At 33.7% G+C, this 23,771-nt stretch overlaps 2 protein-coding genes and 1 long non-coding RNA gene across 3 annotated transcripts; 2 read left to right on the forward strand and 1 right to left on the reverse strand.

Annotated features, from left to right (window-relative positions):
- The first annotated feature begins 1,111 nt into the window (after positions 1–1,111).
- LOC146541795 (sodium/potassium-transporting ATPase subunit beta-2-like) lies at positions 1,112–10,285 on the forward strand. The gene is made up of 7 exons (XM_085192803.1): positions 1,112–1,274; positions 7,195–7,323; positions 8,184–8,306; positions 8,609–8,787; positions 9,208–9,312; positions 9,674–9,842; positions 10,075–10,285. Exons 1-7 carry the CDS (start codon positions 1,139–1,141, stop codon positions 10,182–10,184), a joined length of 951 nt encoding a protein of 316 aa, XP_085048929.1. The 5' UTR covers positions 1,112–1,138; the 3' UTR covers positions 10,185–10,285.
- Positions 10,286–13,429: 3,144 nt separating this feature from the next.
- LOC146541796 (uncharacterized) lies at positions 13,430–17,591 on the forward strand. Its single transcript, XR_014878415.1, has 2 exons — positions 13,430–13,644; positions 16,759–17,591. It is a non-coding gene; the product is annotated as an uncharacterized LOC146541796 (long non-coding RNA).
- On the reverse strand, positions 16,919–21,658 carry LOC146541797 (sodium/potassium-transporting ATPase subunit beta-2-like). Its single transcript, XM_085192790.1, has 6 exons — positions 21,523–21,658; positions 20,865–21,064; positions 18,819–19,073; positions 18,385–18,677; positions 17,359–17,527; positions 16,919–17,138 (listed from the first exon to the last, which is right to left on the reverse strand). Exons 2-6 carry the CDS (start codon positions 21,022–21,024, stop codon positions 17,035–17,037), a joined length of 981 nt encoding a protein of 326 aa, XP_085048916.1. The 5' UTR covers positions 21,025–21,064; positions 21,523–21,658; the 3' UTR covers positions 16,919–17,034.
- Between the last annotated feature and the right edge of the window lie 2,113 nt (positions 21,659–23,771).

Genomic DNA, 23,771 nt, shown 5'->3' on the forward strand with positions numbered 1-23,771 from the left:
ATTAATGGAACGTTACTCATTCTTTCACATTTTACTTAAAGTCTTAATACACAATAGTAAAAGCATAAATTATATACTTTTCTATGTAAGAACTATCTAAAACCTACATTCAATATAGGAATGCAATAAAAGATAACGTGTGTAAATGTCCACACATAACCAAGTAAATCTCTTTATGCCAATTTACTTAGTGTTATAAAATCAACAGAGACTAATCACTAGGCAAGGTGAGCTAATTGGTAAGGGCAGGGCGGTTGGTTGCGAGCAGATTTGGGCGGCTATAGGGCGGATATCAAAGACTATGAAAGGAAAGTAAAAGTTTTGGAAATTCAAACTTTAATACCTTGTATCAGTTTTTTCGTGTGATGATAAAATAATATCTCTTTAAATAACGAAGTGCATATTTTACAATCATGATTTTTATTATATGATTGCTATGTTTTTAATTTAGATATATATTTGATCAAATTAATAATTTCTTTTGAAAAAATTAATAGGTTTAGAAAATAATTATATTTTTTGTTATATATACCCTAAATCACATACATCTAATAAATTATATTTGTATTGCTAGAATTATAAAAATGTTCATGGAAAGATAAAGAAATAAATATTATATGTGTATCTAGAAACGTATAATAAAATAATTTATTCTAATCCATGATCAACTCGACACAATAGCTTTCTCTAGAGACATTTCAAAAGCAACTGATTGTTCCATCTCTTGTGATAATTATTATATATTGAACAGCAAATTTAATAAGTTTTATAAATGAAAAATATTGAAAAAGTGACGTAAAGAATACGTACTTTTTCAATATAAATTATTCTAAGCTCCATTTTACTAAAGTTCTAAAAATATTGTATTGCACTAAACTGGAAAATCAAATTAGTACTTAGTGTTAGCTAAACTTCAATAATTATGGTTTAAATATTCTTCTAGCTAGCTTATTATATTCTAATAGCGTCAATAGATAATAAATTACAAAAAAACATTTATGTATATTGCAATTTACATTTATCTTGTCTCTCAAAGACAACTCTACATACGTAGTAACTCGTACGCAACACATCTATAAAACATCTACAAAGCAAGTCATCTTTGTAAGCAACAGGCAGTCTATCCTCACTCGGCACGATGGGCGCGGACAAGCCTAACGGCGTGGTGAACTACTGCAGGCGACCCCCACAAAGACCCTTCCTGCAGAGAATACAGTACGCGATATGGGATCCGGAGGAAAGAAAGTTCTTGGGGAGAACGCCGAAGAGATGGGGTGATTACGATTTTTTTTTAATTTTGAAACTTAGTAAAATTTTGATTTGGCTTTTTAATTTTTTTTGTTGAATTTGAAGGAGAAATGAAAAATTGTGTATAGTTTTGAAAAAGACTTAGAGAGAACGAATGGCAAAATCTTTAATATTAAGGAGGAATCAAAATACAAAATGTTTATTAACCTATTTGTAAATTTTTATTATCTACAATTATAATATTTTCACGTATTTTTATTGGGAATTTAAAAACTAACACACAGATAAGTCACTTTCTACGGATAGTGGAGAAAATTGCGTGCTTAGTGACCGAAATATAGCAAGAAATATAAAAAGTTTTGTTACCTCGTAAATAAATGCAATTGTACTACAAATAATAACTTTCCTGAATTAAATTTAACCCAATTCGGCGTTGAGTTTCGCCACTCAACATGCGCGTTACAGTGTGACGCTAAAAAAATTATTAGGGTATACAAAGCGAGCCTAGTGTTAAGACTTGACTAGAGAATTAGAGACATTATGGAATTCAAAACCGCAATTTGCAGTTATCGGTAGGTGCACCTGTTTTCCAAGTCATTTAAAAAAAACACTACCTCTAATAATTCAAAGGCCGAAATGCAAGTTTTAGTGCGCTACAAAAAGTCAATTACGTTTTATGGAACTGTTTCATTTGTCAAAGAGGACGTTAAAATGTACGTTATTTAGCAAATGGTATTCAATATGCATACATATGTACAATATTTTTCTATTTTGTTAAGTATGAAGCTTTTTGTTTTCTTGTTTTAGAGTTATGAACATTGAGCTCGAAAATATTTTTCCATAGTCTATTTACAGCCCAGAACTTCGAACGTTTGCATGGACCGCGAAAAGTAAAATGCCCATTCCCATGGGAACTTAGAGTGATCTTCTTCTAGTTCTCTCCTACACTCACGGAGGGCACTACATATCAATTTCCGTATTTCTTTCTATTGGCGTTGTCTATCAGTCAGTAAAGGAAGCTGCAAAACCTGCAAGACGTAGGTTATTAAATTTCTTTCTCTTTCTTTGTACATCATTGATACATACACAAAATGATCAATATCAGCCCCTTAAAAAGCATTGAAATATGTTAATTAACTCTTAACTAGCATTAAGTACCCATGCTCGGTATTCTCTATCAATCAGTAGCTAGTGACTTAACATTAGTTAAAATGTACATGACGTCTCTAAGTGCGACTATTCGCGTTAAAGTAATTTTAGAACAAATTTCCCTTTCATACTTTACGATCTAGACTAGTAAGTACTTCATGAGTAATGGTGATTCACCTTAATGCACGTTATTTTCAACTGAAAATGTTTAGAAATACTAATAGAATGCTCTTATTGATTTTTTTATAGCTAATAGCAAAATTTTAAAATTTTTGTTCTGATTACATTTTTAAAGCACCGTAGCGGAGTTGAACAGCTATTGGAAACGTGACGTTTGTAGGTTCTATTCCCATTTGAGGAAATGAATCATTTGATTTCTTCGTCTTGTTTCTGCTGCTTGAGCACTGAAATTGAAAAACGCTAAATGTCAAATTCAAGGGAAAATGAAGAAGGAAAAGTAGTGTGACCATGCCCACATTTTCCAGGATACCTGTACCTGGACTTTAGCTTTGAACAGATGTGTTGTTGAAAGTTCGTTTTTAATTTTTCAGAAATAATTGTTTTTGTTACTAAAATTTCTGGTGATGGCACAAGATTTCTCTGGGGTGGACCTAGACCATCTGGCCCCCTACTATTCTTACTAAGTTAGGTATTTTGTGCAATTACGGGTTGAAAATTAAATCCGCATTTTCAACATAAGAATTCAAGGTAATAAGCTTGTATACGTATCGTATGTACGTAAAAATACATTTTTAACTTTTGATAAATGTAATAAAACACTAACTAATCTCATCGTATATTTCAAGCATGTTTATATCATGTTTGATTCTTTTAGTTTACATTTACACATACAGTACGTCACGGCGTAAAACTTATATAAATAGTTTTAGAACTTAGCAACGGGTAAAATATGATTTATGTGATTTTTAGTTACATAATTAAAAAATGAGGTATCCCTCCGTGGTACAGTGGGTAAGTGTCTGAGAAAATAGAATGATTGTGGGTTCGAAAGTAACATTTCAAATCACGTATTTTTCGACAAAAGTATGTACCTACGATATTGAGTTTTTTTACATTTTTGGCTCTGCGTAGACACATCTCCTCGCTGTGCGTTCTCTATCGCATTTATCATGGTGAGTGTTCTGAGGAACTGTTTGACCTGTTACCTGCCGCCGAATTTTCTAACCGCACAGCACGTCACAAACTTAAATATTATCCACACCACCTGGATACGTGGCACTCCAGTACTGTACGGTTTCGTAGAAATTTCCACACGCCACTGAACTGTAGAATGGCCTACCCGCGGCAGTGTTTCCAGGTCGGTACGATATGGGTACCTTCAAAAAACGCGTCTATCTCCACCTAGAAGGCCGGCAACGCACCTGTAGCTCCTCTGGTGCTGCACGGGGTCGTGGGCGGCGGTGATCACTATCAGGTGACCCGAACGCTCATTTGCCTTGTCCTTTTTCCATAAAAAACAATAAATATCAAAATCGCACAACATTTCAAGATTCACTTTTTAAAGCGATACTAACCGAGAAAATATTTGATTTTATATAAAAAAACTTACTTAGCTCTCGTTTTAACTCGTCTGCAAATTTCTCCTAAGTTTTACTACTCAAATCTATTAAACATAAACAAAACAAATATTAAAATTACTGCCTGCAATACCCAAACCCACACCTACTGTATAGGCACAGTAGACAAATCCACACAAAACTAATATAATTTTAGAAGAAAACACCAATTAGTTAGAAGTCACTCTAGTTAATCTACATGCCACCCCATGGAGTCACCCGTATATTAGATGGCACCACCCTGCTATGACGTTAGTGGGAGAGGCCGTATTACCAATCAATTAAGACAATGGAATAAACCTACTAGCAACTATGTCTGTTGGTTTCTTTTTACTTTTACATTGTTTTACGCTATACCCAGCATATAGCACGGTGGGCAGAGGGAACCTGGTGATAAGACACTCTGTTCCCTACGCACCGCCGAATTTTTGAAGTGTCCGCACTTCGGCGCTGTGCTTTCTTTTGTTAGCAGAGCGTGAAAATGAATTATTAAATAATTCCTTCCCCCGAGAAGGAATCAAACCCACAATGGTTGCGCTTACTGTCAGATGCTGTAACTACTATTGCGCAACTTCGGCTGTCACTGTCAGTCTGTTAGAGGCTGTTAACAGCTTATTAAAAAAATTATCCGCTCGAAACGCCATATATCAAGAATTCAATTCAATTCAAGAAATTATCAGAAGAGCCAAAAAACTATACAATACCTAGTAAGATTGTACTTGTATTCCCTACTAAATGAAATAAAATAAAGGTCGACTTTGTATTTTTTATACTTTCGAGTGGTATAAAAATGTACAGAAAAAAATTATCAGGTTCACACTCTAAGCCGACGATATTATATTCATGCATTAAAAGCAGTTCTACGAGTGTATGCAAATACAACAGAATTAAAATATTGTAGATATTTACGAGTATAAATAAACCACTGTAAGTTGTATTTATTATCACCTTGATATGCATCATCCTTGGCTGCGACAATCGACACTAACCACTGTCTGTTATGTACCTACAGTGTATAAGTATATTCATTTAAAATGACACATAAGTTACTATAACTATTTCATTTCCTCGCTCTGTTACCAAGGCACAAGCGCAGCGTTAAGTTCCACGACTCAATACACAATTCTCGAAAGTTGAGAAGAAAGTGGGAGACGGAGAGAGTCTTAACAACTCTGCCTACCCTGCTAAATGCGGGATACAGCGTGAAGTTGAAAAGAAGTAGTATTTATGGCCAATGTATTGAAATTGCACGAAAGGCGGCGAAATCAACCAGGTCAAGTGGCGAACAAACACTTGTTACTAAAATTATTTGTTTGCAAAGGCCAGGTATCTGTCACTTCAAAGTATTATTTAGGGTATACTTCTAACAAGACAACTATTGATTTAAGGCTATATATTTTAGTTCGTAGAAGGAAGGTAAATCAAAAAAGATACCATTTTATACGATTACTGGAATTATTGTTTATTCCATAGCTCAAAAGAAACCCCCCAATTCATGATGGGCAAACTGGTTGATAGGTATGGGTGATAGAATTTCATTAAACTAAAGTTTAATTATTAGAATTCTTAAAATAAATAGATTAGATATCTTAAAATTTTGGCAAGGTATTGAAAAAAAGAAAACTGCAGTCTTAGTTTTTTTAGAAATTTAAGTAAGCCAGACGTGGCGCAGAGTTACATATTTACCACTATAAACATGATACGTTGTTCGTATATTTAATATTTTCATTCTCACCCTCTGGTAACGAGCAAAAGCGTGTGAGTCCCGCTACTCAACACACAATGCCTATAGAATTCAGTGGAAAATGGGAAACAGAAGTGTGTTGATGGGACCGGAGTGTCAACATTAACTTCCCAGGTTCGAGCTACTTACCTGCCATGTGGCGGATACAATGTAAACTTCCAAAAAGAAACCTAAGCTATAAAATCATCTTCTATAAGTCTACAGTCATACGTCTCAACTGCGTCATCTCGCATCCCACAAGGGTGTCTCATACAAATTAATCATGTAAATTCTATAAACGACTTGCAGTAATTCATCGTTCATTATGTAAATCGACATCTGCGTTACATAGAACATATTTCCTCTGGAGTCTAGAGTCTAGTTCATATATAAATTTATGAGGACGAAGTGTAAACAGTCCGTGACCGCTTTCGCAGAATGTGCTATTTCAGGTTGGGCATAATCGATACAGCTTTTGCGATGGTCCGTACTCGATAGGTATACTCGTAGGTACTAGTGATGTTACTTATATTTAAATCGTTTTAAAAAAATAATCGAATATTCACATTCGATATCAATGTTTTTTGCATTATTCGCATTCGCAAAGTTTGGGTGAATGTTTTGCAGATATGATTATCAGAAAAAGGGAATAGAAATTCTAATAATTTACTTTGAGTTACTTATCATTTGTTATTTGAACATCAATTTTACTTTATAGAGCTTAAGAATAAGATTTATGCCAAACTTACAGAATTTCGAAATCAGAACCGGTAATAAATATTCACAATCGTATTTGGATTTGTAAACTAGGCATCGATACATCGTTACGACGGTCCGCACTCAACCACGTAACTAGCAATTCTCAAATAAAACCAAATAACGTTGATTGAACTCTTTTATAGCACTTTTAGTTTTATAGCCTAATACCTTTGGTATTTCTTTAAAATGTTTGTTTATATATTTTTGGCTAGCTTATAGAATGAATATATTTTTTTAAAATGACGTCCCTCTATCGCATTTTATAGATAGGCACATTTTGGCACATTTTATTTGTTATATTTGTTTTGGCGGATGGCGGAATTTGTTCGCCGTTAAATTCCGCCGATCAACACGCAATGTCTGGATATTTAGGCGGAAAATGGGAAGCGGAGTGTCTTTACACTAAGTTCCATCTACCTATTCTATTATATACGAGGTACAATAGGAAGATATTTATTTCTACATTTTCGATTCTTAGCTATTCAAAGTCAAAATTAGGCTATATTAATTATTTCGATTTGGCATTGTGTTCCATCAAAGCATTATTTTTTTCCAACTGACGGGGACGAAGCCACAGGAACAAACAAGGGCTAATTTCTAATACTATGAAAGAATTAAAAAAATATTTAAAAAGAAAAATATAAGAAAACATTCAAACAGCTCTGTCAGCATCGGAAGATGAAATTTCACTTCAAAAGCAAATTAATTTCAATTCAAATCAAAATATCACAATTGCAGGTGTCATCGGGTTGATATACCTGGTGATGTACATCTGCATCATCATCTTCTTCTCCATATGCATGTGCGGCCTGCTGTCTGCCATGGACGAGAGGATCCCGTACTTCACTCTTGCCGAGTCAATTATTGGTAAGATGCAAAGAACTTCTACAGTAAATAATTTATTTGATTTTGATTTAACTGTTTTAAATGTTTAGCGTAAAGCTGCCTTTATTACCCTTTTTAATGATAATAGCTTTTGCAATACCGTTGATATAAATGTAAATATTTATACAAAATTCAAGTACTTAACTAAAATAATAAATAAGGCAAAGAATATGTTTAAATGAAAATCATTGCTTTTTTTCTATTTGCATTTAAAATATAATCTACACTTAGAGGTGTGTGGTAATGCGTATGTAAAGTTGTAGGATAAATATACTCGTCGTCGCCCGCAACTTTAATTGTGGGGACTTAAAGACAAACGTAACATGAAAAATTACGTTAAACATTATAAATTAAGGCCGCCGTGACACAGTGGCACAAGCGTGTGAAATCCTAATGATGTTTGTGGGTTCGATTCCCGTTTGAGGGAATGACTTATTATTTATTAATATTTTTATTCCCTCGCTCTAGTAACAAGAAAAAGCCATTGCCCCTGCTATAGACGGGATACAGCGTAAACCTGAATTAAAGATATATTAAAAGGTTACATAAAAATATATTATAAAATTATATTAAAAGGTTAGGCATAGATTATTTAATGTCAAGACACTCCGTTCTCTGCTTTTCGTCTGAATCCGAGCCAAGGTGTATTGAACGGGCGAAGTCAATGTCGCCTGTCTTTTATCGACGAAATGAAAATAATTTAAATATCAATCTTCCGTTATAACCCGGAGCCACAGTCAGTCAATAACCTAGTGTTAAGACACTCTGTTCCCATTTTTCGCTGTTTGTTTTCTTTTATAAAGGGGAATGAAATAATGAAAGTTATTAATTTATAATTCCAGGAGACAATCCAGGCATGGGCCACAGACCTCTTGTGTACGAAGAAGGGGCGCTCATATGGTACCATGCTGATAACAAAACTGAAATAAAGAAATACGTTGACAACCTGAATGAATTCTTAGCGCGTACGTTTATTTTTAGTTTTATTTTTTTGTTTCACAAATAATAGCAGTGCAAATAGAATTTCCTAAAATTCGGAGAGACACAGGAAGAGGCGCCATTTTATTTCAAATAAAATTTTTACAATTTAATTTTTACTATTCTTTAAAATTGATTTTAATAAAAATATATATTCTATAAGATAATGACCGTGAATGAAATTAAAATTTACAATCATAGTTTCTGTTCTTTATCATGGTAATTTTTTTTTTAAAAAGAGTTTAATTTTAAACATAAAAACATTTCAAAAAACACACTTTTATTTCAGCTTATGAAAATAAATCACTTTTGATAAACCAAGGCGTGAACCAGCGTGATTGTGGTGATATGAAGCCACCTCGCAACGAAGTCTGTTCCTTCAACGTGTCCCAGCTCGGTCCTTGTTCTAAGGAGAACGACTTTGGCTTTAAGAATAGAACACCATGTATTATTATTAAGTTAAATAAGGTCAGTTATGACTTCACATATGTATGTAGAACAACTTAGATATAACATAGAATCACCTCATATTGATTCACGCCGTATCATGCCGTATTGCAGTGGATACTTCCTGTTAAGACACTATATTGCCTAATTTTTGAAACACTTTGTGTGGTTGAGGAATTCAACGTCGCACTTTGAGTTGTTATCAGGGCGAAAAAGTGGTACATTGACCTTACAAATAAGAAGGTTTAAAACAAAATGTATCTCTATTAAAAGTATTATGATTCCCGATGAACACGAGTTCCCCAAATTCCCTCCATATACACTGCTATGTACGGGATGCAGCGTGAAGCTCAAACAAATATAAGCACGAGTACAAACAGAATTACGATTTTAGAAGTTTCTTTTAAATTTTATAATATAATTTGTTATGCTTGATTCTAGATATTTGACTGGAATCCCGACTTCTTTGACGATCCAGCTGACTTACCGAAGAATATGCCGCCCGACATCACAGAGTATATAAACTCTACAACAACATTGCAACAGGTACATTTTGAATTAACCTATAATTACGAAAGCCACATTTTCTGGTTCTAAGCCCGACGGTTGTGGGGTCGATTTCCACTTGAATGAATAAATTATCTTCGAATATTCTTCATTTCTTCGCTCTGGATATCTTGTATGATATAGCACGGCGTTGAGTTCCACTAATCAACTAACGATTAAGATTTAATCTACTACTACTAATTACTGTAATTTAGTTTATAAATCAGAATAACACAGGCTAAAATTTATGTAAAGATTTTGTATAATTTGTCTGTAATTTAACTATAAGTTTAAGTGGGTAAAGCATCGTTTAGGTCGCCGCGTGAAAATATCGATAATAATTAACATTTCAACGTTTTAGCGTCGAAAGGTCTGGGTATCTTGTCAAGGAGAAAGGCCAGCTGACGTGGAAGCCTTAGGTCCATTGAAGTACTGGCCATACCCTGGACTTCCCGAGACTTACTTCCCGTATGACAACACTCCAGGATATTTGAGTCCTTTAGTTGCTGTTCAGTTAACGAATCCTGTTTGTAAGTTATGTTTTATGTACATATTCTTTGCGATACACTATTGAACAAATTAATTTTAAAACAATTTTTTTGTACCGAGGGAACCTTATGTCAAGATTCTCTGTTGATATTATGATACTTTCGCTTTTCCGCTGAATGATCAAGGAGCATTTGGAGACTCCCTCTGATGAAAATTGGTTTAATTTTACGAGTTTTAATAATTTAAAATGTATTTTTATTAAATTTTTTCCAGTGCATCAGATCATAAACATCCGTTGCAGAGGGTGGGCCCACAACTTACGTTTCACCGAGAGCCTCAAAGAACGCCTCGGTTCTACTCACCTGGAAATTATGATTGATTGATTCCAGAGCAATGGAAGTTGGCACAAATATATTTATTTATATGTTTTTTTTTAGCTGGTTTTAAAATATGTCATTTATATTTAAATAAATTAAATACAATATGTTCATTCTCTTGGAATGATGATGACGATGATGTTGTCATAATTTAAAAAACATCTTCAATAATTTTTCTAATTTATAATTTTTCAATGAATTACTCTGAGTCCTAGGACTATATACTGAATTTGAACGCAAGTGTACTTAATTGTATGTAATTGTGTGTAATGTGTGTGTAAAATAAATGTGAACACCAGTTCCGAGCGTGCCAGTTGAGTACATTTACGTAACGTACGTACGTTGTGTGGAGAAGACAAGAAGGATGAACAATAATTCCTAAACATTTAAAAAGTCAATATTAAATCAAAACACTTTATTAAAACATTTTCTTTACATCGTCGTAACGTCATACCCTGAGATCCGGCCGTTGAATCCTGCATAAACGAGTTTTCTTAATTAAACCTATATTAATGAATAATACATGATTAGTAGAACAGATTACACCTGGGTTGCCTGGAAGAATCCTGCCGCAATCACCTTTAATTACATTTTTTCGTAACTCGTTTTTGGAGAAAATTGCACCCATACGTTTTTTATATGAATCGCACATCATTTGAAAGATAATCGCATAAGGAATTGGAAAATTAAGGGTTGCCAGCTCTCAGTCTGCCGCAAGTCTAGGGTTGCCTGGTTTAAAGTTGTCACTAAATGTTAATAATTTGCACTCATGTGTTTTTTTAATGAATTATATATCAAATTAAAGCTTATTTTTTTCTGAACACTATAAAACAGGGTTGCCTGGAAAGTTCCTGCCGCAAACAGGGGTTGCCAGCGTTTGAAATATTTTATTCCGGTTCCGTTTGACTATGAGAATAGACGATGAAATGCGCGGTCTGCCTTATGTTTTAAAGTAAACTATTATATAATAGAAGATCAATCTTAAAATCAATGTTTATTCTAATTGTTCACCTGTTAAATGATGATTTTAATCATATTAAGTACACGCAGAAAACTATTTAAAGATCATAGGGCAGAAGAAATCATCCTTATTTTTCAAGTAAAATAATGAATCTATAATATTGAGTCTTTGCAAAATCTATTTTCTAAATACTAATATTTATTTATTAATTTAAATAACCCTTTTAAAACAACTAAATTATCTAATTAAGTAAATGTTTACAAATATCGATCTACTATAAGGTATTAATTACAACATGTTTCCTTAATATAATGAGAGGTGACAATTATTGCGGATATTTTTTTTATTAATTAAGAAAATATGGAAAATTACATTTCAATAAACAATCTCTCTCTCTCTTCGCCCTCTGCTTGTTTGATTTGACAACGCCGTCCGTATCCGTAGAAAGAACTATGGCGCCCATCTTTTTGGTACGAATATTTACGTTTTTGCAAAGTAAATGAAAACTATTCAACTAATAAAAACTATTAAAAAATATAGATAAAAAAAATGTCGCTAGCAAGAACTTGTCCGTCTATGCTGATAGTTTTTAAGGCATTTAGGTCTGAAAGAATTGTCCTTATAATTATAATAAAGCGTAATCACTCACTCACGTCCCTAACTTAGTGTAATCAAAACTGAGGCAATTCCCACGGCCACAATTGTCACATTTTATTAAACTATATAATATTAAACATTAAAGTATACTTACGTTTTGCATTAGAAAATAATTAAAAAATACTTCTTTATATTTTTGTTTTTAAACAATGAACTTTTTGTAACACTGTAAATGATAACCGTGCATTGTGTCACTATTTAAAAAAATGTCACTGTATTTAAAATTCATTTTTTGGCGAAACAATAAGATAATTTTACACTTTTGGAAAGATTCCTTATTAAATTCTATCACATTTTCACATCTTCATTTTTGTCAAGTAAAAACGTCTTTACTCCAAAACTAAAGGTAAGTAACTAAGTAATATGCTCAAAAACAACTCATTTGGCCATCTGCACTTTTATTGCATTTAGAAACAATACATCTTCGAAAATAATTTTATTGCATTTGGTTTGCTTTGTATGGCGCCGCAAAATGTTTATCTATAGTAGAAAATAGCCAACTAATTAATATTTGCCGACTCTTGGTCATAAACCGTAAATAGCGTTTATTAGTCGGCATTACTGTCGGATTTTCTTCGAATTTATTTTGCTAACTTAGTTTTGTTTATTACAATTCTATTATATATATTTCTTTCCTATGCAAATTATTAAAAATTGCGTGAGAAAAAAAAATTGCGGCAAGCGTTGTCAAATCAAACAAGTAGAGGACGAAGAGAGAGAGAGAGAGAGAGAGAGTTCATTGAAATGTATTTTTCAATATAATTAATAAAAAAAATATCCGCAATAATGGTCACCCTTCATTATATTAAGGGAACATGATGTATATGTATGTATATTAATACCTTATAGTCGATCGATATTTGTAAACATTTATTTAATTAGATAATTTAATTGTTTCAAAATGGTAATTTAAATTAATAAATAAATATTAGTATTTAGAAAATAGATTTTGCAAAGACTCAATATTATAGATTCATTATTTTACTTGAAAAATAAGGATGATTTCTTCTGCCCTATGATCTTTAAATAGTTTTCTGCGTGTACTTAATATGATTAAAATCATCATTTAACAGCTGAACAATTAGAATAAACATTGATTTTAAGATTGATCTTCTATTATATAATAGTTTAATTTAAAACATAAGGCAGACCGCGCATTTCATCGTCTATTCTCATAGTCAAACGGAACCGGAATAAAATATTTCAAACGCTGGCAACCCCTGTTTGCGGCAGGAACTTTCCAGGCAACCCTGTTTTATAGTGTTCAGAAAAAAATAAGCTTTAATTTGATATATAATTCATTAAAAAAACACATGAGTGAAAATTATTAACATTTAGTGACAACTTTAAACCAGGCAACCCTAGACTTGCGGCAGACTGAGAGCTGGCAACCCTTAATTTTCCAATTCCTTATGCGATTATCTTTCAAATGATGTGCGATTCATATAAAAAACGTATGGGTGCAATTTTCTCCAAAAACGAGTTACGAAAAAATGTAATTAAAGGTGATTGCGGCAGGATTCTTCCAGGCAACCCAGGTGTAATCTGTTCTACTAATCATGTATTATTCATTAATATAGGTTTAATTAAGAAAACTCGTTTATGCAGGATTCAACGGTCGGATCCCAGTCTATCACACTCTCACAGAACTAAGGAATGTTAACAGCGTACCTCAAATATTGCCTTAATATGTAAAATAATAAATAACAATTATATAACTATTTGACTTTTCCATTAGAATGAGTGACCTTAATTAAAATACAAAAGAGTTTTTTTTTAAATTTTTGAAACAAAGTGATTCGTAGAGCCTAAGTACCTAATTGAAGTACATTGTAAGAGATAGGGTAGGTTTAACCCTTAATCAAATATTGGGAAATTATTTCCCACATGCCACTACTGTAATTTTTTTGTTTTATTTCGTTTTTGGCAACTCTAATCAGTACAAACCTTAGGGAAAAATAATCGTACAGAATTTTTTAATTTTATTTATTTGCAACATTTTGTCTTAAGGCGCGAACTGTCATTGTATGTCAATGTCAAAAACACAGTTTGAAATATTTTGTGAAAAAACCGGTTCAAACGGAAGATTTAAAAGTTTTTGAAGAAAAAAAATCTGGTAAGTGCATAAACACAATAATATTGTAAACTAGACTTGTTTTCTGAATGTTTCTTACGGTTTTTCGGCTCGCAGCATTGATATTTGTTGTATTTTCTTAGGTTTAATTATGTGGGAAATTATTTCCCATTGTTTGTTCCTGCATTTGAAAAATACCAATTTCTATATATACAATAAAAAAATTGTCTGTTGCACTATATAAGTACCTAAACAGGTATAGTTACTTATAATTTTATCTAACTTACATAAAATTGTCAGCGAGTAACTCATATATGGAGCTTTCTCGAGAGTTAAGACTGCGATTGAGCGATTTCTCACTTGATTTTTATAACTATTATATTTTAGAACTATTTGTACTGCTCAGACTACCAAGTTAGTTTAGAATTCCTTTTATTTGTTTTAGCTATTTAAATATGGACGCTAAAAAGTTACAAAAAGTTCTAACAAAGAAAAAATTGGAAGAGGTGGTGCAAAATTTAGACAACTTGTCTGATTTATCAGCCTCAGATTCTGAAGATGACTCATGCTATGTCAATAGCATTCATTCTCCATCCGATACTTACCTCAATCAGCTTGACGATAACCTAATTGAACAACGTCTTGAATATATCTTCGGCTTCGAATCGAATGAAGATAAACAAGAAACGCCTACTATACAAGCCCAACAGATTTCAACGGATGCCTTACTGACAGCCTTAGGAGAAACATCTTATATCACAAACTCACCAACAACAGACAGTCCTTTGCTAACTTACTTAGATACAGAAAATGACGAATGTAATATACAACTTCAAGACATTCACGCATTTGAAGTTCAGCAAGACTTAATAAATGTCATTGACGTTCCCATGGAAGAGTTTTTGGCAGATGATGAACAGACTGAAACTAACAACGAAATACGCAGAGATCGTTCTAAGCCAAGAGTATGGGAGACAAAATCCGAAACCCATGATATTCCCGTTTTTGAAAAACGTTTTAAACCCAAGGCGAATGACACGCACAAAACTTCACCACTAAGTATTTTTGAACGGCTTTTTCCTGATGAACTGATTGTTATAATTGTGGAACAAACAAATAGATACGCATATCAGAAAAATAGCAACAATTGGCAACCAGTAACTCAACAAGATATTAAGGCGTATCTAGGAGTTTTAATCCTCATGGGCTTAAATCCTCTGCCGGACATGGAACTGTACTGGTCTTCAGATCCTTTTTATTACAACAAGGAAATTGCCCAGGTTTTCCCAATCACAAGATTTAAAAAAATTACGGAAAATCTCCACTTAAATGATAATGAAATGGAACCACCAAGAGGCTCTTCTGAATACGACAAATTATATAAACTGAGACCCCTCCTCACAGAACTGAACAAGGTTTATCAGAGAGAAGCATTTAATTCTGAAGTACAATCAATTGATGAATGTATGGTGAAGTTTAAAGGTCGAAGTTCGTTAAAGCAATATATGCCGAAAAAGCCCATCAAGAGAGGATTTAAAGTCTGGGCAAGGTGCGATGCAAAAACCGGGTACTTCTACCAATTTGAAGTTTATACTGGAAAAGGCGACAACACGGAAAATGAAGGATTAGGATACAATGTTGTCATGAAACTCTGCAGTAGTGTACCAAAAAATACTTTAGTCGCATTTGATAACTTTTTTACAAGTTGTAATCTTATGGAAGATCTTTATGATAAAAAGATTTATGCAGTAGGGACAGTCAGATGCAATAGAAAAGATCTACCTGATATAATAAAGAAAAAGCAACCAAAACCATTGCGATTGGAAAAACATCAGTTTGCAGCTGTTACTGCAGAGCCAATCACAGCCATTAAATGGCTTGATACGAAAGAAGTCACTATACTTACGACAGCCCATCAGCCACTAGATACAATGCTTGTAAAGAGGACCCAAAAGGATGGTTCTAGAGCAGACATTCTTTGCCCGAAAGCAATTGCTTCGTATACACTTAGCATGGGTGGAGTTGATCTATTCGATCATTTTAGATCATCGTATCCAATAAGCCGTAAATCACGAAAATACTGGATGAGACTTTTCTTTTTTTTGTTCGATGCATCCATAATAAATGCATATATTACCTACAACTATACACATGTTGCGACCCTTCACGGACACCGAGAATTTAGGTTACGCTTAGCACGTGCCCTAATAGATAATCACACAACACGGAAAGGTAAAGCACAAACAGGTGTACTTTTTAAAAAAGATAAGAAAGGGGGTAGGTTTGGCGTGCCAGACGAAATTCGTTTATTGAATGTGGGCATACACTTGCCAGAAGAGACTAATACTTACAAAAGGTATCGCTTTTGCAGTACCAAACAGAAAGAACAGAGAACAAAAATACAATGTTCCGCCTGTGGAGTAGCTTTGTGTGCTAAAAATTGCTTCAAAACCTTTCACACTGTTCCACCTCAATAATATTATTTTTCTTAGTAATTAAGTTTCAGTTTATAATAAAACTATATATCATTCCTAACGTTGTTGTTTTATTTTATAACTTTATTCACTCATATTACAGTATTTTTTTCAATTTTATTATATAAGACAAAAAAGAAACAAGTAAAGTAGGAGCAACTTACATGTATAGAACTTGTAGTAAAAATATATCAAAAGTTGAGAGCTATTCCGGATAATGGGAAATAATTTCCCACTTAATTATATTTTGCTTTGAAATACCGGATACTGGGAAATAATTTCCCACTGCAAAACCCCCATTTCCCCCCTTTTTATAAAAAAAAGGAGTTGTTTTTCGAAATCTACGGCACCCACTTACCAAAAAGCCGTGACCAGATTTCAAATTATTCGAAAAATAAAGTTTGTTTGATTAAGGGTTAAAGTAACATAGGCACTGTCAGTAATGACAGTATAACAGGCAAGTCAGTAAACCCACTGGTTCTGGGACTGGACTTCTTTCAAAATATACAAATATAGGTACTTAGTGCCAACAAGGAATAGAGGATCCAAATAAGGAATAGAGAAAGAGTGCCTCTAGGGGATGGTAAATTGATTTTAATTGAGCTATTTTTTAAAATAGACATATATAATTTTTGGTATATTTTGTCTTATCATTTGGTGAGGTCACTATAATTCTAATGGCTTTTTAGTTTATTCTATCATGATTTCAATGTGTACGGAGCCCATGCCTTCGTGCCGATCGTACTTGATGTTGTGAGCCCATGCGCGGCACTCGATGTTAATCAGCATACCCGCTGGAATGCAAATAAATAAAAATGAATTAATTAACTTTGATTTTTTAAAAAGTTTATGCTCATTTCGTCCTACAAACTTCCGGTCAAGTTAAAGCAAACTAATATTTCGTATTAGTAGTATTATTTTTAGTAATATAAATAATAATTATTTCTACAAATGATTTAAAAATTCATTACTTCTGAACGTAGAAACAAAATAAGTGACTTTACTTTAACTTACTCTTAGGCCTCTGCAAATGTACTGCGACAAGTGGACTCAGGTAACCTTCCTGATTTGTGTATGGAAAGTAGTATCCGGGGAAGCCCCGATATGGTAAATACTGGATTGGCCCTATGTTCTCTCTGTCCGCCGGGTTCTCTCCTTCGCATGACACCCACACCATGTTCAACTGAATTAATTAAAATATTATATCACAATATACTAATATTTAATAAATATTTTAGTATAAAGAAGAATCTTTTTTATTTATTTTCTCAGAGGCAGTGGTCTATTAGTAAATGTTTTCAACGTGTACGGGAAGCTCAGAGCTCAAAGTATCTCAGTGCTATCTATAATTAAAACCTGATGAAGTATTTTGGAAATATTGGATTCCACAATATAAAAATAGCACAATAAATAAATATGTAGTCCTAGTTTATAATTAAAGAAAGTAAAATTAACTCCAGTATTTTGAATAAAAACCTCACATCAAGTGGACGTCAACGTCAAAAGCTTATTTTCAATGGAATCGTAATTAGTTTGCAAATTGCAATTAAATGATAATGCTTGGTGTAGCGACTGACTCTATATAAAGTTCATTTTGAAAATGTCTCATAAGTTAATTTGATTCTACAAAGCAAGTTATTTAGGTATTATAGTATTGAAGCCAGCAGTGGCGCAGGAACGTGGACTGGGAACGCGACAGGTTGTGTGTTCGATTCCAACTCGATGAATGGAAGACAATGAAATGTTTAATATTTTTATTTCCTCGCTTTGGTAACGAGGCAAAGCGCGGCGTTGAGTTGAGTTTCGTCACTTAACACGTACTGCTAACAGAATGCAGCGGAAAGTGGGGAACGGAAGTGTCTTAATGGGAACGGAGTGCCTTAACGGCAAATTTCCAGGGACCCTCTGCCTACCCTGCTAGGTGCAGGATGCAGCGTGAAGGCAAAAACACATTATTTTAATAATAGTATTACATAGCTTACGGAGCAGGTAAGAAACTACCTACTAAGAAAATGAAAAGTATTATATTAAATAACTTACATAATTCTTGTCATAGGCAGTCATGTTCCTGATGTGCTCTTTCAAATCGTTAGGCATCGCACTCGGCAGGTGATCTGAACTATTATAGAACTCCGGTTTCCACGCGTATATTTTATTCAATTTCAAAAACACGCATGGCGTGGACTTGTGGTAAGCGAAGCCGTTCTCCTCAACGCAGGGGCTCCAGGCGTTGACGTCGACATCGCAGACCTTGCCAGCAGGTGGAGGAAGCTTGAAGTCACAGTTGTGGATATTCTGACCAGTGCCAGATTTGTTAGCGTCTCGCTTGTACTCTGTTGATTTATATGGAAAATGTTGAAAATGTTTTTGTATTTCTGAGAGTGGGAAATCAACCTTTTTGGAGTTGTTGCACGATAAATATTAAACATAATCAACAAAACGAAAAAGACAAAAAATATAACTATATAGCTCACTTTTCAAAAAGTTCGATAGCTCCTTCACCCAAAATTGGTAGCTGCCAGGATCGTTGCCTCTGTACCAGACGACACTGCTGGCGACTTCTGGAGGCATCGGCCGGAATCCAAGCCCAGGGTTTGTGCCGATGATAGAACTATCCAGTTGCCATTTGGGCTGCCTAGCGTCCAGGAGTTGGAGAAACGTCCACATGCAGATGGCCACGAGGACAGCCAGCGCAGAGTAGAAGATGAAGTAGAACAGGCAGATTTTGGCTAAAACGAATCATAGTTACTTATTTCACTATCACTTGCTGTCTCATACTTTTTTTAGGCAGGTAGAATAATCTTCTATTTAAAAGAAAATTTGAAAAAAAAAAACATGTCAAATGTCAATTTCGGAATTTTTGTAATATTATTATATTAACCTTATAGGGCGCCGTCGCGCAGTAGTACAGCGCTTGATTGTAAACGCAGAAATTATGGGTTCAATTCCTAATAGGAGAAATGAATTACTTTCCTTTCTTTTTATGCTATATGCTATATAAATACAGTGTGAAACTATAGAATAATAACATTTCAGGTTAAGGCGGCGTCAGGTGTTTTTAAAGCTTCGATTGAATAGAATTTGCATTAATAATGCCATCGATGTCTAAGCGTTTGTTGCGGGAGCTATGTAAAATACATATTTTTTTTATAAGTAATCGTCACATGGCAGGATAAGTACACCTGGAAACTTGGTGTTAAGCTACTCAGTTCCCATAAAGACACTTCCGTTCCCTACTCTCCGTCAAATTTTAGAGGTATTGCCTGTTGAGTGGCTGAAATGAACGCCACGCTTTACCTCGTTAGCAGAAAAGAAAAACAATTAATATTTAATTTCCTCGAGTGGGAATACAACCGACAACTTGTTGCCTTCATCTTCATCATCACACGCTTTTGAACATGGGCCGTGACTGGGGATAATAATGGAATAATATAATGGAATGATGGTATTTATTTACGCTGATACGATTTTATTATATGAAACAAATCAAGTGTAGTAGTTTATATACATTTGTCATAAGAAATTTAAGTATTAATGGACATTGGAAGTATCAAATTATTTTATTACCGCGTAAGTAGTAAGTTGAGCTGCTTTATTGTGGTTTTAAATATGAAAGTAATATTTTTATCAGCAACAAATATGTACCTACTATAGCTTAAAGACTTCGTCTATTGAGGCCTCTTAACACGTAATGTTTCGAAAATTAGGGGAAAGTCGGGAACGGAGTCTCTTAACTCTTAACACCAGTTATATGTACGTAGCTAGTAAATATACAATATATTTACATCACCATACTCCGTCTGCCTACCCTGCTATATGAGGAAACGGCGTGAAACTGAAAAAAATACATACAAATATACTACTGACACTAGTATCGAAAAATAAAATAACACACAACATTCCTTCCCCTAGAGTCGGTTAAAGAAACGATTTAGGCTATTAAAGTTTGGTCCAAGGTGAGCACAAGATGGGCGGAAGCGGCAGAATTGAAGCAATGAGTTCATTGCGACATCCTGCCCCTGCGGCCGGTGGCCGTGGGTTCGAACCGGAATGCTCAAGTACTAGATAAAACTAAATCACTAATTTTATAACTGTATATTATATAATATTTGATTTTCTATTTTATATTAATTAAACTAATTAATTCATTTATGTTACTTACGAATATATGATCGAAAATTTTAAACCAAAACTTTAAAAGAACGTAAAAAATTAAATAATTTTAGAGGTTGGTTATAATTTTTTACAGTGGTTAAAATTACATCAAAATTATGTGAAGGAATCTTTGGATTTCTTTGTAACTCTTATTGGTCTAAATTAAGGATTTGGTCTTCTAATATAGTTTGTCAAAAGATTAAAGACTCTCCAGGAAGTAAAAGAGAATCAGGAATTCTATAATGACATTTTTTTTCATATTAGAAACATTACCTATTATGTATGATAATTTAAAAAATAGGGAAATTAAGTAATATTGAAACAATCTATATAATAAATGGCTCAACAATTCTTAAATTACTTACACCAGCTCGATCCAGTTCTGCCGCAGAACTGCCTCGTCTTCGGGTTCCAAACGAATCTCTTCATCTTTTGTCCGGAGGTCAGGGGCGGCTCTTTCTCCCGGTAGTACATGTTGAACCGCTCCAAGCTCGTCAAATCTGATACTCTCTTTTTGACGGTCATCTTGGAAAATTCCGATTTTTGTCCAAACTTGATATTGATCCTGTTATAAAAACAAAACAATTTATTTAAAAACAAAAGAATTATCTTCGTATAGCTCAGATGCTATACACTCACTTGGAGAATATTTTATATAAATAAAACATAAATAATAGTATTCTCAGTTCTGGTTAGGCGGAATATTGCGTTGAACTCCACCACCTAAGTAAAGTATTGTCTTATCTGTTCTGTAAAATAGGCAAAATAGAGGACTGAGTGTCTTAACACCATTTTCTCTGTCGAGTTCGAAATTAAGCGTGAGGACTAAAAACTCTATAATGCATAAAAAAATAATTAAACACTATTGTAACAGATTTTTAACCGACAAAAAATATATAGGTAAATCAATATCTGACACCAAACAATTAAATACATAAACATAAATAAATACGATAAATAATAATTACTATCATATAAGATTTGTTTGTAGATTGATGTGTTTGTATAGGTTAAAGTTCTTACCCGCAATGTAGGCCGGCGCGCGCGGGAGTGCACTGGCGACTGCGCCCGCGCACGTTGAGGGGACGAGCGCCCTCGGCAGTGAGTCACGAACACGATGTAATTTTACTTAATAGGAATATACATACATGTGTTATAATTTACTTAATCTTGTTAGTTCTAAACGAAATCGGATTTTGTATGTCTAGACGGGATGAGCAAGTTAAATTGTTACTTCTAACAGTAGGGTCTACCGTCTATGACCATTTGCATGTGTTTAGTTTATATAATGTAATTTATTTTTAAATTGTTAGGTTGGTATCTTTTATTTTAAATAATATTATGAACATTTAATGTTTTTAGTACTACGAGTATAAGTTTTCATAATGACTACAATATTTTAATACTTAAGTTACTAGCAGTTTAAATGACAGTTTCTACTTTTTAGTTTTGGCTTAAGTTTCTGGCAGTAAACACGATAATGGTAGTTTCAAAAAAAAAAAATATTATTAATTTAATACAATGTTGTATAAACCCGTCCTAATTGTCTCTCCCGACATCGTTTAAATTATTTGTCACCTTCCACTAATTCTTTGATTTCAATCAGAGACAGACTCCCATTAACCAAAGTAATGACGTTTTAATAGAATCGTTCAGATATTTTACAATTAAAAAGTTGTATTTAAACAAATAATTATATGCGACGACTGTTAACGTGCAAGTTGTTCGTTTTCATCGTAAACATCATAATGTGTATTTACCCATGTGTATTTACCTATATATTTTTTTTTGCTTCACACTGTATCTCGCACATAGCAGAGCATACAGGGGAAACTTGGGAACCTGATGTTAAAACACTTTGTTCCCATTAATACATTTCCATAATCCTTTTTGCGCCTCGTTAAAGCCACAAAACCACAAAGTGAGAAAATTAAATACTTCACTCGAGTGGGAATCGAACCCACAGCCTCCCAGTCTCTTTATATCTATTTGTATTCTATCAATTACTAAAGATATTTGTATATGTTAATATTGCTATCAGTTAAATGGTGCGAATGGAAGCAGTGATCCGTGGAGGTCAAACGGTCATCGTCAATTGTTGACGAACTGGATTAATACGGATATTTTGGGTTCTGTAGGTAGTTTAACAAGTTTAATATTAGGAATATAATATATTTCTTTAGCTTCACATCGTATGGCAGGGGGAACCTAGTGTTAAGTTCCGCAGTTTCCCACTCTCTGTCCAATTTTCAACACAGATGGACCTTGTCCATTCCATAGGCATTGAATTGTTACCAGAACGGAGAAATGCAAATAATTGGTTTCCATCAATGGGAATCGAACCCAGATCCGTCGCGCTTTCAAACACAGTGTCGTTGGCCCATGATAGGATCAGCTTTTTATGTTGTGTATATATAATACTGGAACAAGTTACCTGTGAAACAAAGTAACTGATTAAATATCCATAATAAAAAATTTAAATATCATTATTAAACTTTCATCGATCTTAGAGTTGAGAGCGAATTATACACACGGTCCTTAGATAAAAAAGAATACTTTAGACGTAGGTATTAAATAGATGAATTATTTAATATCTGCGCTGGAGGTCCGAAGGTCTCTCAATTAGAGTGTCCGGCCCAGACTCGTTTGGTACAGATCGGTTTCACGGTTAATATCTCTAGCTCTAGTGCAAGTCTAGTAATGTACGGCGAATTTCATCACCAAACCTAACTTTGTTCCCTATAACCAAAACTTTTTTTTATTTAATCCAAATCCAATTTTTTTTTATATCCTGGCTTATTATTGGATGTTCGTTTTTTATTTTCACGTTGTACCTCGCATATTGCAGCGGGAACCTGGGAACCTATGTTAGACATTTTATTCATTATTCTTTTTGAACTAATTTATTTTTTACAAAAAAGGGTAGATAATACTTTTAACTAAGTTTTGATACCGTCGAGGCGCAGTGGAACGTTGTTTTGGTATAAGCGTGAGGATTATGGATTCGATTCCTATTTAGAAAAATAATCATTTGTCTCTCTCTACTCTATGGTAGGATATCTTCTAAATTGACGGAAAGTGGAGATAATAGTATCTAATTCGAATTCTCTGTGATTTATAAAGTAAATGAAAAAATATATTGAGGCTAAAAGTAAATATTATGTATACACAAACAAGTACACACAGCTCTATGGTAGTCTGAAACACTCAGCAGAAGTGCCTATTACGTTCGTTTATGACGTCTGCTGACGTCACTCCTGTATAGTAGATCC

Source organism: Heliconius melpomene, chromosome 1 (assembly GCF_056956725.1).
Source record: "Heliconius melpomene rosina isolate 202511_hmr_F chromosome 1, ASM5695672v1, whole genome shotgun sequence".
Classification (NCBI taxonomy): domain Eukaryota; kingdom Metazoa; phylum Arthropoda; class Insecta; order Lepidoptera; family Nymphalidae; genus Heliconius; species Heliconius melpomene.